The sequence below is a fragment of the Trichechus manatus genome, unplaced genomic scaffold (genome assembly GCF_000243295.1).
Source record: "Trichechus manatus latirostris isolate Lorelei unplaced genomic scaffold, TriManLat1.0 scaffold00085, whole genome shotgun sequence".
NCBI lineage: Eukaryota > Metazoa > Chordata > Mammalia > Sirenia > Trichechidae > Trichechus > Trichechus manatus.
In genome coordinates this window covers 11,412,495-11,428,036 of record NW_004444021.1, presented here as the reverse complement: position 1 = coordinate 11,428,036, position 15,542 = coordinate 11,412,495, and the positions used below count along the sequence as shown (strand labels likewise).

Genomic DNA, 15,542 nt, shown 5'->3' with positions numbered 1-15,542 from the left:
TCTCACTTACAGTCCTAGACAGGCATGGGTGATTTGTGTAGGCACAGGCATCTGGCTTCAGCAGGGGGACATACTCTGAGCAAGACAGGGGGCTGACGCCCACCCCCGAGTATCCAGGATAAGGCCTGTCCCTGTTCCCTAGAGCGCATAGGTGGGTGGGTTTTGCAGCTGGACTATGAGCACCTAATGCTGTTGATGGGTCCCTACTGCAGGTGGCTAGGTGGCATTGGTGGAGCCACCAGTCCTCAGGCCCTTGATGTGGGGAGGTGAAGACCCTGCTTAATGGGCAGAGCACTGTCAAATGTCAAGAACCTGCCACTTAACAGCTGAAACAGTTGAAGTTAGAGTTCCTGTATATACCCTGTTGTACCATGGTAATGAGGGCCTACGCTGTTGAGATGGGCCCACACAAGTCTATGCAGGGGGAAAGGCATTCAAAGTCTGTGGATCCTTTATGCCTGTGCGTAGGCAAAGGAGCTGTGCCTACCCTGGGTTTCTGGCTTAGGGGAGCCGGTAGTTTATTTTTTCCCGTTTGTTAATTTATTCACTCTCCAATGCAGGGAGAATGGCTCTGGGCATGTGACGGATCCTACTTCTGGCCCAGGGGACTCAACAATTGCTGAAGCTGGTCAGGGACCCAGTGCAGAGCAAGGAGCGGGGAGGTAAATGGGAGAGAGGTTTTTCCCTAAGGGGGGTGTTGGTGAGCTGCGTGGTAGGCGGTACGGAATTACTTATCTTTCGCTGATCCAGGGCTGCTTCTTACTTGTTCTGGGTGGCCGTGTAGACTCTCTGGCGCTGGTTCTCTCCTGGTGCGGAAAACGTGTCTCCCGAGCATCGTCACTTGCCTGCCTCACTGCTCACCCCCGAGCTGATCTGGCCTGAAGGGCTCAGGCTCTCGCTGGGTCAGGTCTGGCAACTCCTTGCTGCTTCTGAACAATCTCTCCCTCCCCCTTCCACTCAGTTCAGTTCCTCAACTCTGCCTTTGATGTTCAGGGCTCCCAGATTGCCATATATAATCAATTCACTTGTTTTTTTCAGGTCTTTGCTGTAACAGTTGTAAGAGGGTCTACCGGAAGCGTCTGACTACTCTGCCGTCTTGGCTCCGCCTCCTCTATGTCAACTTTTTATTTACTTCTGGGAGCACGGCTAATTTCTCTTGGCAGTCTGAGTGTCTTTGCTTCTGACAAAGAATTCAGAGACATCTGTGAAATGAAAACAAATACATAAACACAGAAAGATAGGGTGCCAGTCTCCTGCTATGTCATTGACATTGGCAGGGTTTTTTAAGTAAAACATAAGAGTAAGATGATTTTCTTTCTTCATTGCGATTTTTCTTTTGGGAGCATCTTGAAAGTGTGATTGCTTTACTTCCTTACACTAGTTCAGCTTTCCTCTTCCAATCCTATCTCACAACTGTTGCCAAAGGCTTTTGTCTTGCTATTTGTTTTATTAGAGGAAAGCAATATTTCTCAACTCAACTGTCTGAATCTTGTTGCTGTTGTTAGTTGCCGTGAAGTCAGCTCTGACTTATGATGAACTTACACATAACAGAATGAAATGTTGCCCGGTTATGTGCCATCTTCATGATTGTCGGTATGTTTGACTCTATTGTTGCAGCTATTGTAGAGCCTTCCAACACTATATTGGACAATATTCTGTAATGAGTCTTGGAATCAGCTACTTCCTTTCCTGCCTAGGAAACTATCAGTTTTATTTTCTTCCTGAAGGGGCTGACCCCAGAAATAGTTGGTTAGTTCAATAAAAACAAATGATATTTTGTTTTTCAATAAGAATGGTTTATCATTTGTTCCTGGATGACAACATAACCACTATGAATATCAGATCAATTTGACTGCGAAGTTATTTAACTTCTATTTCAAATTTCACATATGCTCAGCTTTCAATTTATTGCTCTGGTAACAAGGGTAGACACTCACAATCTAACTACAATTAGAAAGAACTCTGTTCCCAACCTAAGCTTCTCCCATCCCCTTCCCCACACATACATACTTCAGATTAGATTTCAAGAGAATCTGGGATCACGAGACATGTTTTCTGATATGGAGCACAAAACCTCACAATACTGCATCACAGCACAGAAACAAATGTTCCTCAAGATTGATCCCTGGCATTTGCTCTATGCTTTCTTTGTATTAGTTATGTTTTGCTGCATAACAAATTACTCCAAGATTTAGTAGCTTAAAACAACAATAAACATTATCTCACAAAGTTTGTGTGGGTCAGGAAGTTGGGAGTGACTTAGCTGAGTGATTCTGGCTCAGGGTCTCTTAATTAGGTTGCAAACAAGATGTTGCCCAGGGCTGCAGTCATCTGAACAGCTTGACTGGGGTTGGAGAAATCCACTTCCAAGATGGCTGTTACGTGGCTGGCAAATTGGTAGTGGCTGTTGGCAAGAGGCCTAGGTCTCTTCTATGTTAGCCATAGGCCTGCTTGCATGTCATCACAACATGGTAGCTGGCTTCTCCCAGAGCAAGTGATTCAAGAAAGAGAAAGGCAGAAGCTGCAATGTCTTTTATGACTTACAACCTCAGGAGCTACACACCATCATTTACACAAAATCCTATTGGTAACACAGGTTGATCCTGTCAGTGTGGGATGGGACTACACAGGGTAGGAATACCAGGAGGCAGGTATCACTGGGGGACATCTCAGAAGCTAGTTACTACATTCGTCCTGCTGCTTTTCTCATCATACAGGAAATGGAAATTCCTTAAGGAATGTGACCTATCAAGTCACTGAAAAGGAATATTCCCCATTACTTATTTGCATAGTTTTTTACACATTAGTCTACTGATATAGTGTTGACGTTAATAATCACTAAGTTTAATCAGCTTTGAGCACAATGAAAACGATCTTCTAGACGAGCCTTTTATCTCTGCAATATGCTAGGCAAAATTTGCTTTTTCCTCTATCTACATTCTTTGACATACTCCAGTGTGTCCTACTGAGCAAAACTTTCCATTCGGACTTAAAGCAAGAGCTTAGATTCTGTTCTGAGGGTTAGCTGCTGACGGATTTTAATTAAGGGAGATACTAGGTTATAATGGCATTTTATTAGGATTATTCTGTTGCCTGTGTACAGGTGGGGCTGACAGTAGGGAGGAAGATAGACCAATACTGGAGATAGAGAGACCTGCTAATAGGCTATTTCAGACAGTCTCTGAATTTAGGTTTGAATCACAGATAAAGTTTCACAGCTCTCATCACTTGGCTGTGACTCCTAATTTCTTCATCAGCTAACCTGAAGCTCAACAAATTAATCACTCCTGACCATTTACCTGGTGTGCAGGTAAATGTTTATCAACTCTGAATAAATAAATGTCCCTAATTTGTAGCATATGCCAATTTCTGTGGCATAAATACTCCCATCATGGCCAATTTCAAACTACCAATGTCTTGTCAAAGAATGGGGAGCTGGGAAGAGATGTGCATAATCAACTCTTGGTGGGTCATATGAGCTGGTTCCAACATTTCAGTGCTATCTTTGAGCTCTTTTAAAGCAGAAGCAGGTTAGCAGGTGAGGGTGAAGATGCGTTTACCGTGGGCCTGCTTGCTCCAGAGGGAGGTCACTACGGCCACTAAAGCTTTTCTCCCCCCTGCCCCATTTATTTGTATCAGTATAGATATATAGATCTTTAGTCAATGGGCTATAATCCATCATTATTATTTATTTTGATGCTCAAATTGTCTCCTATTTGGCTGGTGGGAACCCCTTCAAGCTGGCTCCTATGTCATTTGATATGTCCCCATCATTCTTTGAGCATTTCCTTACTTTCTGGCAGAATAAGATGTTGTGCACTCATCCTTTACTTTTTCCACCCCAGCCCTGGAATCAGTCTTTTAAGAAGCTCTGTGCAGAGTGTATTTTGAAAAACTGGTCTTAGATAGTGGTTTCAAGTAATCTGTATTTCTCTTTTCTGGTTGGTAAATCTGTCTCACATGAACAGGCTAGCATGAAGGGATTCTCCAGCAGTTAGGCACTCTCAGTGAGCCTGCAGAACTGAGGCCAATTCTGGACCATGGGGCTTTGCGTAAACAGCTGAAGAAGATGCCAAGCCGGAAGCAGTCTCTGATTTCTAGTACAACACATGGCTCTGCTAACATACTATCAAGAGATGGGCTTCAGTGAGCAACCAGTCAGAACTATCCCCAGGAAACTGTAATACAAAAATAAAAGCTCACCCCAGGTTTCAGAGACTCTGAAGTGACTTTCCTATGAGGACAACTTCTCCTGGTAATCTCAAACTTTGAAGAGTAACAAAAGACGCTCCTACTTAACCATTTGAGAATACCCAATCTCCAAGATCACAGACCATTAGAAAACTGCACCGATGAGGCAAATCTTACTTCATTGACTTCATTCGTGCCTTTTAATGGAATTGACCATTCTTAGGAATGGGTGAAGAGTCTTATGCTTCTAGAATTTTATGTTTTCCAATTCCTATTCTATAGGGCTTTAAATGGGACTCAATTTATATACATTTGAGAAATATTTCTCAAAAATTTCACCTTAAAGCTCTGAAGCAAATGATAGAAGCAGAAGCTTATAAAAATACATCTTTTAATAAACATCAAGAAGTACAGTACAGTTTTATCAAGGTTTTACATTGCAGTTTACGGCAAACATACTATCCATTAGATTGTATATTTACAAGCAAAGTAAAATCAGGGTTTTTTTTTGTTTTTTGTTTTTCTCCCATGGCTGGATAAACTAAATCTGCTGCATCATACCATATTTAAGGTTGTTGTCCAAGCTGGCTTTTGTAAAAGGCCTTTAACATTAATAGGCATTTAACAACAAAGATATCCCCCCCATCACAACAATAAACTGATGAGTGTTCAAAAGTGCCTGAACAGAATTGCAAATACCTGCTTTCCTTTGATGGCTGTGAAGAATAGCTATTGATAGCAACTTTGAAATATTAAAAAAAACAATAAGGGAAAACAGCTGTTTCCTTTGCCCAGTGAATTCATCATAAATACTAATTTGAGGCTACAGATTCTAAAGCCAAAAGATTTTTGTAGGAGAAAAATGTTTATGTTTATAATTCCATGGACTAAAAACTGTCTAGTTAACAGCTGGATCTATTTTTCTTTAACATTGTTTATATAATGAACAACAGGGTGGTGGAATTCCTGATACTTCTGGACAAAGACTCAGAGACAGAGAGAGGACTGAAATTAGTTAGCAAAGGGAGAAAATTAATATTGATCTCAAAATTCCACTTGCCGTTGTTTTGGAATGATTAAGATTCTGCTACACCTGAGAAGAATTAGAAGGAATCAGAAGCTGTAACTAAAAAAAACATGCTTTCTACTGATGGCACTTAAAAATTATACAACTGGACTCATTTGCTATGTACATAAATTAGAGTTGGAATTAAAAAAAAAAAAGCTTACTACATACACCCACACAAGTAGCAGAGTCATATTCAGATTTGCAAAAGAGGTATAATTATCTGTTTACCATGCAACTAGCTTCTTGTAAAATCTGTAATGGTTAACAGAACAAAATCCTTATGAAACATAGCACTAATATGTAGCAAGTCACGCCAATTAAATAAACAGCTCCAATTCATAAGGGTAAAGACCCAGTATCCCTGAATTTCTAAGCTTTCACTGTAGTGTTAACATGGTTTCATCTTATTGTCACTCCATTGTAAGAGAGATTTTAAAAACTTCTCTCTCCTCAATAAATCGTATTTTCAGAGGCGGATAAGGGAACAATAGAATTTCTCTACCATTTTTGCCCATTCTCACGCATCTGACAGTGTTATTACAGAATCTAGGCTAAGGTAGGTGCTCTAAGGATTCAACAAATTCAAGTAAACTGAATTTCTACGGTCCAGGATGTTGCTGGTGGTGTGTGATAAATCTGTCTGCCAGAAAGTCATGTCTCTGGTTGAAATATATTCCTGGATCAATGATTGAGAAGGCTAGCTGTCCAATGAAGTCAGACTGTTTCCTAATTGTCAGATAACAGTTCTATCTTCTATATTAAAGTTTCTTAGTGGATGGGACCAGATCTCACAGTTTTCATGGATCCTCTACGTTGCTGTTCTGTGCCATTCAGGTGATTCCAACTCACAGCGACCCTATAGGACAGGGCAGAACTACCATATAGGGTTTCCGAGGCAGTACTCTTTACAGGAGATCACCAGATCTTTTCTCCCATGTTGCTGCTGGTGGGTTCGAACCACTGATCTTTCAGTTAGCAGCCGAGTGCTTAACCAGTGCATAACCAGGCTCCTTGGATCCTCTATAGCACCTACTAAAGTGCTGGGCAGAGATACATGCTGAAGGAAATAATCAGTAGTGGGGGCAGGAATTGAATCAAGTCTGGATGTGGTCATGGTAAAGTCATACCTTATTTCACCCATCACTCAAAAGGCAGTCACCAGTATGAACCTCTGATGTCACTGTCACTGAAGAACAGACTGTCCCCTACCACTATGTCTAAAAGAGAACAAACCACTAGGGCCCCTTTCTTTCTCTTACCTACTAAGAGATTATATATGGACATGAATACTACTTTGTGGACGGTACCTGGAAGAAGGTTTTTTTCCTGTTTCAAAGGAAGCACCAACCCATCACATGGCACATTCTAACTCTAATAATAAAATTTATAGAATCATCAACTTTTTAAATTATGTTAAATATTATCCATAACTAATAGATATTGGAAATGTTAAGCTCATTCTAATAGCACTTCAAATGCATTTTATTTTTAAACTCTGACATGAGGTAGAAGGAACTCACAAAAGAAAGTAATATTCAAAATACCTAAGTCTATTCAAATATAATTAGTCCTGAGAAAGGAGTAAAACAAAAACTGTCAGACTACTATTAAAATATAACCCTTACCTAAAAGAAATATATTTGAAATCACTTTTCCCTTCAGTTTTAGGTATAGAAAAAGGACAATACATACTCTGAAATGTTCATAAAGATTGTATACAACAATTTCTCTTGGCCATTTTTACTTTACCATGTTACTCTAAATCACCTCAACGGAGACACAGGTCTTTTCCACTTAAATAACTGACCAAATCATCAATATGGAGATTAAAAATCCTTCCAGTGTAAGAAGATAAAAGGAATGATTCACATTTACAATAATGTTCTTCTTGTAACAACTAGCAGCACTTCATTCTACCAGGACATACAAATTTGGCTTCAATGATTGGTCAGGAACAAAAGAAAATACACACAGGTCCAAAAAAGCTCCTTGCGGTGGTAGGTGGTGCATAAGGGGAATGTGAGGCTACAAAAAGAGTTTTCTTTAACAATTAACTATTTTCCCATTAGGTGGTATGTGAAACTACTGGAATGTCAATTTCAATGGCAGAGAGGCGGGAGCGTGCGGAATAGGGCTGCGAGTAAGTATGCATACTGGAAGGATGGGGATACAGTGGTTGCCAGAAAGGAGAAGGCAAAGATTTGCATGCACAATACCAAATAAACAGTAGAAAGGCAGTCATAAACAGGCCCCCAGCACTAGCAATAGTGACATACACTGCATAGTCAAACATAAAGACTGGGTCGAACTTCTTGTTCAGATGCATGTTATAAAAGATAACCCAAATGGATGGGGAGAGGCTCACGGTACCTGCCAGGAAAAACAGCAGCCCAGCCACCAGGTGACAGCCTGCACTATTGACCAGACACTTGGCCAGTTTGATGTTGGGCACCGAGGACCTGAAGGCTGTGTTACACATTCCAATCAGGCAGAGAAGCAGGGCACCCATCGCAATCAGGATGCTGAGGGGCAGGGCAAACTGGAGGACCCGCAGGTCCAGCTGATCAACCGATGAGTACCAAGTAGTGTCGTACATCAGGCAGTCACTGCTCCCGTCATATCGGGCACATTTCACCCACAGGCCTGTGTAAACAGTCAGGTTCTTCTCATTTCTGTTGAACGTGATCAGTCTTAACTTTCTCCAGTTGGGAAGCAGAGTCCCCGCAAAGAGGCCTGCCACGGAGGCAATTCCACACAGGAAGGAGAGGACTGTGGCTGCATGAACATCCCGACAGCCCATGGCAGGCAAGCGTGTGCAACACTGTCAGTCAGACTGGAGGTAACACACAAGAGGACAAATCATGAGGGGACAAGAGGACAGCACAGCAGGAAGGCATGTTACCTATTAACAACACAACTAGTGATGTAATATCAATGCAAAGAGGGTATTCTGTTCCTTATTTCCTCTCGATGCCCAACATAAATATATATAACTACATGCGAGCGTGACCTCAGAGCCCCGGTGCTATCACTGACTGGGTTGTATAGCAACAAAGCCTTTAGCTTTTTATTCTGCACAGCTAATAGGAGCAACAATCAAAATAAGTTCAAATTCTCTTAACATGACATCTAAAATTCTCTTGGCTGTCAATAATCATTCACTCAACACACAAATAAGTTCTTCTATGTGTCAGGCACTCAAATATATATTATGGCAAGAGTCAGAGCACTCATCAATCATCAGTTAGCCCACAAACAACAAAAATTCAAATGCTTACGCAAATGTTAAATGAGACTAGCACACAGAAGTGAAGAAGGCTCATAAATGGCAAAGGTGTGGGGCAAGAAGCACTAGAGGACAGCAGACTGGCTGAGAGCAGACTCTGAGCCAGACTGCTTGGGTTCCAGTCCCCACTTTCTCACTTACTAGCTGAGTGACCTTAGCCAGCTATGCAACCTCTCTTCATCTGTAAGATGAGAAAATAACAGTGCCTATCTCACAGAGTTGTTCTACGGATTCAATGAGTTAATGTAAAGTGCTTAGAACACTTCTGGCACATAGTAACTGCTATGCAAGGGTTAACTATTTTCTTAGCATTCAGTGACCAGCTCAGTACTTGGCACACTGGAGCTCAACGAACAGCTGTTGAATGATAGTTAAGAAAAAGCAAAACTGATATCACTCCAAAATACTATGCATGCTGGAGAAATTATAAAACAAATGGGCTCATCTCCAATGAGTTAGTCAAAAGATGGGAACAACAAAGGTCTCTGAAATTATTCTACTCAACTACTTCCTGGCTGATTCAAGATTACTTGAGTACTTTTTAGGGAAATGTATGGCACTTGTCTTTGGAGCCCTGGTGGTGCAGTGGTTAAGAGCTTAGCTGCTAACCAAAAGGTAGGCAGTTTGAATCCACCAGCCGCTCCTTGGAAACCTTAAGGGGCAGTTCTACTCAGTCCTATAGGGTTGCTAGGAGTCAGAATCAACTCGACAGCAATGAGTTTGGGTTTATAGCACTAGTTGGTTATTGTATTACTGCTGCTTATAAGATGAAGAGATCTTTTAAGTAAAGACAATCCATCTCCACTAACGCTACTATAAGGAAAAAAAAAAAAAAAACTGTACCCAAGTCTTTCTTTCATGCCAAATTAAACAGCTGTGTTCTTTTTCTGTATTTGAAAAACTATAAAAACCAGTTTCTTATTCAGCTTTAATTTCTTCAAGGGAAATTCACTCACAAAACAACACTTGAATGTTATTTTTTTCTGTCTTCTATCCTACCTCCTATGAGGCAGAAGTACCTGAGGTAGTACATTTACTTTTTTTGGCCAGAGCACAAAGAAGGGTCACGTTGAGAATATTTTTATTTCTGGATACAGTATGGTGCTGTTTAGGGAATAAATCATCCTTTGCAAAGTCAAATGTTATCCACTGAGATGGCAGAGTAGCATTCCCAGGAGTTCAGGAGTAAGGAAAAAAAGACCATGACAAAAAAGCTCTAGGAAGCTGTGTCAGGATGTGATTTTCTAATGCAGCTGGATGGCAGGGCACGATGTCCTTTAAAAAACAATATTACAGTGTATATTTAACCCAACCATATGAACTAGGAATAATTTTACTAGCAGAAAATATATGGCTGTGTTTTAAGTGTACAATATAAAAATCAGAGTTTAAGCACAAGTGACCACTTAAAGTCCTCAAGTTAAGCATGGTTAGTTCTAAGTTCTCCATTAATATCTGCTTACTACTTATTTATCCTATTGTCTTCTGTAGATATTACCAGAAGTAGCAATAGTTTAAGAAAAGGTTTAAAAACACTTTATGGATGAAAACCCTTAAAGAAATTATCATCCTATTTTAGATATTTTTCTTACAACTTGGGAAAAGACTGTCTTGCTTAATTTAGCAACCAAACACCTTGGTCCAGCAATGGAAACTCTAGTGCAGGTATCAATGTTTACATTGGAAAAAGTTACTCATGATACCAAGCTCGAGAATTCAGCTCCCTGCTGGTTTTTGCTCATTCACCTGTCTGTCTCCCCCACTACACTGTAACCAACTTGCACAGTGCCCAGCATTAGAAATACCTGTTGAATAAATTACTGGGCTCTGTTCCAAGACCACATAACTCATAAAGGTGGGCCACTGGTCATGCAAACAAGAAGTGGTTATTATAAAGCATCCATTATTTCAACAGATATTTACAAGTACTAATACACACAAGACCTTCTGTTAGGCCCTGGAGGGACACCAAGATCACCAAGATACACACCTGTTACCTGTTGCTGTCGAGTCAATTCTGACTCATAACGACTGTACAGGACAGAGTAGAATGCCCCATAGAGTATCTAAGGAGGACCTGGTAGATTCAAACTGCTGACCTTTTGGTTAGCAGCCATAGCTCTTAACCACTGCACCACCAGGGTTTCCCAAGATATGGACACTGCCCCCAATCTGTTAACAGTCATACTAAGGGAAATAATGTCAGAAATCTAACACTACTGCTTTATGCAAACTCAAAATGATGGTTATAAATCAGCTGTATGATTACTTCCTGTCAAATGATTATTGTTAGGTATCAAGCAAACTGAAGCAATAAGGCACCTGTTCATACACATGTATCATTTTCAGGGGAAACTACCACAACTTGTACAAGGAAAGGTCATGGAAGCCCCATAGACACATCCAAACTCCCTGAGGGACTGAACTGCTGGGCGGAGGGCTGTGGGGACCATGGTCTCAGGGAACATCTAGCTCAATTGGCATAACACAGTTTATAAAGACAATGTTCTACATTCTACCTTGGTGAGTAGCATCTGGGGTCTTAAAAGCCTGTGAGCAGCCATCTAAGATACTCCATGGGTCTCATCCCTTCGGGAGCAAGGGAGAATGAAGATAACAGGATACAAGGAAAAGATCAGTCCAAAGGACTAATGGTCCACAGCTACCAAGGCCTCCACTGGACCGAGTCCAGTACAGCTAGATGGTGCCTGGCTACCACCACTGACTGCTCTGACCAGGATCACAACAGAGGGTTCTGGACAGAGCTGTGGAGAAGGATGGAGAACATAATTCTAACTCACAAAAAAAAGACCAGATTTACTGGCCTAAAGGAGACTGGAGAAACCCCAAGAGTATGGCCCCCAGACACCCTTTTAGCTTAGTGGTGAAGTTATCTCCAAGGTTCACCGTTCAGCCTGGAAGTGGACAGCCCCGTAAAACCAAATGGGACTAATGAGGTACAGCAGTCCAGTGACAAGGGCCAGAAGGCAGAAGGGGACAAGGAAGCTGGTGATTGGGAACCCAAGGTTGAGTAAGGATATTGTCGATATGTTGTGAGATTGTTAACCATTGTCATAGGGCAACATGTGTAGTAACTGTTAAATGACAAACTATTTTGTTCTGTAAGCCTTCATCTTAAGTGAGAACAGCAGCACAATTAGAAGAGCGTAGTCAATGTCACTGAACTGTGCATGTAGAAATTTTTGAAACGGTGTATCTTTGGCTATGTGTATTTTCACCAAAAAAAAAGGTTGAGAAGTTAGAGGGTTGACATGTTGTGGGGTAGTTAACCAATGTCATAAAACAATATGTGTACTACTGTTTCATGAGAAACTATTTGTTCTGTAAGCCTTCACCTGAAGTACAATAAAAAAGAACAAAAAGAGCTTTTGTGCATATAAAAAAATAACATGTATCATTTGGGGTTAGGTAAAGACTGAGCAACAAAGAATGAAGATTTGGTCAAAGTTGTAAAGGCATGAGAAAAAGGTTCCCCTTGTTTCTTTCAAAGCTTCAGAACTCCTTCAGATAACCCACGAAGAGCCCTAACTCAATTATAATCCTTCTTGCTTTCAGATGTAGGGAACAAATACTTGGAGTACCAACTTCATTAAGATTTCTCCAATCAAGCATGCATGTGCCATTGATCCCAATGATGCAAAAGGAACGAGAAACCAGATCAGAAAGAATAACTTTATTACTAATAAATTCCCGTAATACTTAGCCTACAGACTATCCAACAATATTAATTAATTAATATTAAAGATAGGCCAATATTTATTTCAATATTAAGTGTGTTTAAATCTATCCTAAATCAAGATCAATCCAAGTGTTACATCAGCCCCTGAACTTGCTTTTGCTGAAGAATTCTTAGGTCAAACACAAGGGACTGACTGAAGTCCTGTCTACATGGGATCAATAAAAATACTACAGTATTTTTTTCCAAGTGGAAATACTATTAACCTTGATCCTTTAACTAAAATTCAACCTTGGTGATGGAACTAATGTCCTAGCTGCTTGTAACTTCCTTTGGCTTTACCTCTTATGCCCTACTCCTGACTTGACATGCCTATGATTTTTTAAGTCATATAACCCATTGGAGGGATAAAATAATTTTTTACATGAATAGCTGGAGAGGAATATATTTAGTGATTAAAAACTGAGAGATAATGCTGACCCCCAGATTAGGATTTGATCATACCGAGAGGGTGAAAAGACCTCTAATTTTGAATCCAGAATGATTTTTTCAAATGCAAACTTGATCATGTCACTCCACTTCTTCCCAATCAATGGCTCCCCACTGCCCTTAGAACAGTCTCTAAAGTTTGAAATCCTTCCCATAGCTTACACCATCTGGTCTACACAGACATCTTGCTTTAAACTTCCCAAATTCGCCACTTTCTAATTCAGCTGAAGGGCTTTCCCTTGTGCTATTCTTCCTTCTTCCAAACCCAACCAAACCAACTGCCAGTGAGTCGATTCTGACTTAGAGCTTTCTTAATCTCAACCCATTCTTTGCTTAGTTAGCACCTACTCATCTTTCTAGTTTCAGCTTAAACAATCCTTTCCAGAAAGGCCAGCCCTCAACCTCTTCCTCTGCCCCTGGTTATATGCTCTGGCAGCACCTCTGTACTTGTTCTTTGGTAGCAGTGATCTTGCTTATAATCCCTTGTGCAGTATTTACCTTTTCTACTAGACTGTGAATTCCTGGAGCACAGAGATCATTCTGTTTTGTTCACTGTGTTCAACACTGGCACACAGAGGGCACTCAATTACTTGTTGAATGAATGAATAAACAAACAAATGAAGGGTCCATATGAGTCTGGTCAGGATATAGAAAGTTACAAATTTGCTCTAGTATCAGATCTATTCATTTTATTCAGGACAACTCACCCTATCCTATGTTCTTCTAGACCCCTGTGTTCTGCTCCTTATTGGCCAAATGTCTCTCTCATTTTTTAAAACAAAGTTCATTTTTTTCCCCCAGAACATCAAATTAGGGAAGATGAGGCACTTACACACAGATTATGCTTCTAGGAATACATATCTAAGTTTGGTAACACTGGTTGAACTTCACTGCTGGTTAGGAAGTCAGTCAATTTCAACTTAATAGGTATGTTACATACTGGATACCCTCCTCTTAATTAAGAGTGGTTAATATATCAAATTAATGCTTATTTATCAAAGTTAACCAATTTATTATATTTATATTTACATTTTTGTTTTTAAAAAGCAATGAGAAAAAAAAGAAACACTTTTTTGCTATTATGAAAAACCAGTATTAGGGATCATGGAACACACTTTAACAAATCTGATGATCTCCCATGAACACTAGCCAGGTGACATCTTTGAGCTGGAACATATATACAGATGTGCAGGCTTATTGTTTTCATCTGGAAGGCAGGCTGGTATTGTGGCTCAGGAGGATGAAGACCCAAATGCCAATCTTTACCTACCAATTACAAACTGAGCAAGTTAGCTATCTCCTCTGAATCTCAAAATTCTCATATGTAAAATGAGCCACAAAGTATTTGTAAGATCATGAGTAGTAAGGCCCTTTGTAAAGCAGAATATGGTCAGAAATATGAGCTTCTATAATAAGTTAGTAAGTAGACTTATTTACTTCCTTTAGCTACAAACATGCTTTTCTTCTGGACTGTCAGTAAACAACCACAGATGACTATACTCATATAACAATAATGACAACATTCTGTTTGGAGTAGTTACTGACCAAATCAAATGCGGATTCTGTTTCAAAACAACCACTTCACATTTGTCATTTCACTATCCGTTCCATAGTGACTTTCAGAGAATAAAATTTCATATGGATAAAATTTGGCACACAAAGTTATCAGAGCTATCATTTCAAATAAAAATATTTTCAAAAAGATATATCTTCTGTGATTCTGAATTAAGAGTTCAAAGAAGTCTGGAACAGGAACAGTGGTTAAGGGCTTAGGAATTACTATGTATGTTATCAACGACAATTCTGAGGAATAGCTATATGAGAATGCGTATCTAATAGCAGCTTAGTTAATTCTGGATGGTAACACTAAAAGTTTCTTCTACCTATATTTTGGGTTTTGTTAGAAACTGTAAGTCATCAATCACTGCACTCACAAGGGAAGTCTGTCCTATACCTTTATTTTGTTGGGCAAGAGGAAAAACATGTCATTATTGGATGACATATGGTGGCAGAAAGAAGGGAAATAAGATATAATCAAAAGATGTACTTACCCTTTGAGATATGTGATAATCAAAATAACTTTAATCAACTTAGAAGAAATACCTGCACATCTGAACAAAAAGTAGAAGACTCTCTGGGCCTAAAGAAATAGGAAAAATTAATATAGTTTCTCTAAAAACTCAATTTGAATTCACATGGAATTAGAAAAAAAAAAAAAGCAATCATCTAAAATCAATGAAATGTTATGCCAAAAAAGAGAGGTAGTAATAAGTTTAAAAAAGAAAAGTTTATTCTTAAATTCGTGCATTATTTATATGTAAGAAACAGAAGAAAAGTTAACTTTCACTTTGTGATTTGAGAAGATAGGAGAAATAAGGATAAAAATCACTTTACTGCCTTGGAAATAAATTATCACTATTTAATGAAATTTTTAGACCCTTTTCATAATTATAATGAAAGAACAGGGAGGGTCAAGGAAACACTGTGCAGTTGTCTTTGAAGCACAAGAAATTGTTTTTTTTTTTCTATTTTTTAAAAGGACGTTGTTAGGCGCCCTCCAGTCAATTTTCCACTCATAGCAACCCAGAGTGACAGGGTAGAACTGCCCCATAGGGTTTCCTAGGCTGTAATTTTTATGGGAGCAAATCACCAGATCTTTTCTCCTGCAGAGTGGTTGAGTTGGTTCAAATTGCCAACCTTTCTGTTAGCAGCCCGACACTTAAACATTGCCCCACCAGGGCTCCTTTTCAAAAGGACACTGACAATGAACCAGGCAAAACTGATCTGCACTGTACATCCTGATATTTAGA

General features: G+C 39.8%; 1 protein-coding gene across 1 annotated transcript; it reads right to left on the bottom strand.

Annotated features, from left to right (window-relative positions):
• Positions 1-6,997: 6,997 nt before the first annotated feature.
• On the bottom strand, positions 6,998-8,060 carry CLDN12 (claudin 12). Its single transcript, XM_004381510.3, has one exon. The coding sequence runs from the start codon at positions 8,058-8,060 to the stop codon at positions 7,326-7,328; it is 735 nt and encodes a 244-aa protein (XP_004381567.1). The 3' UTR covers positions 6,998-7,325.
• Between the last annotated feature and the right edge of the window lie 7,482 nt (positions 8,061-15,542).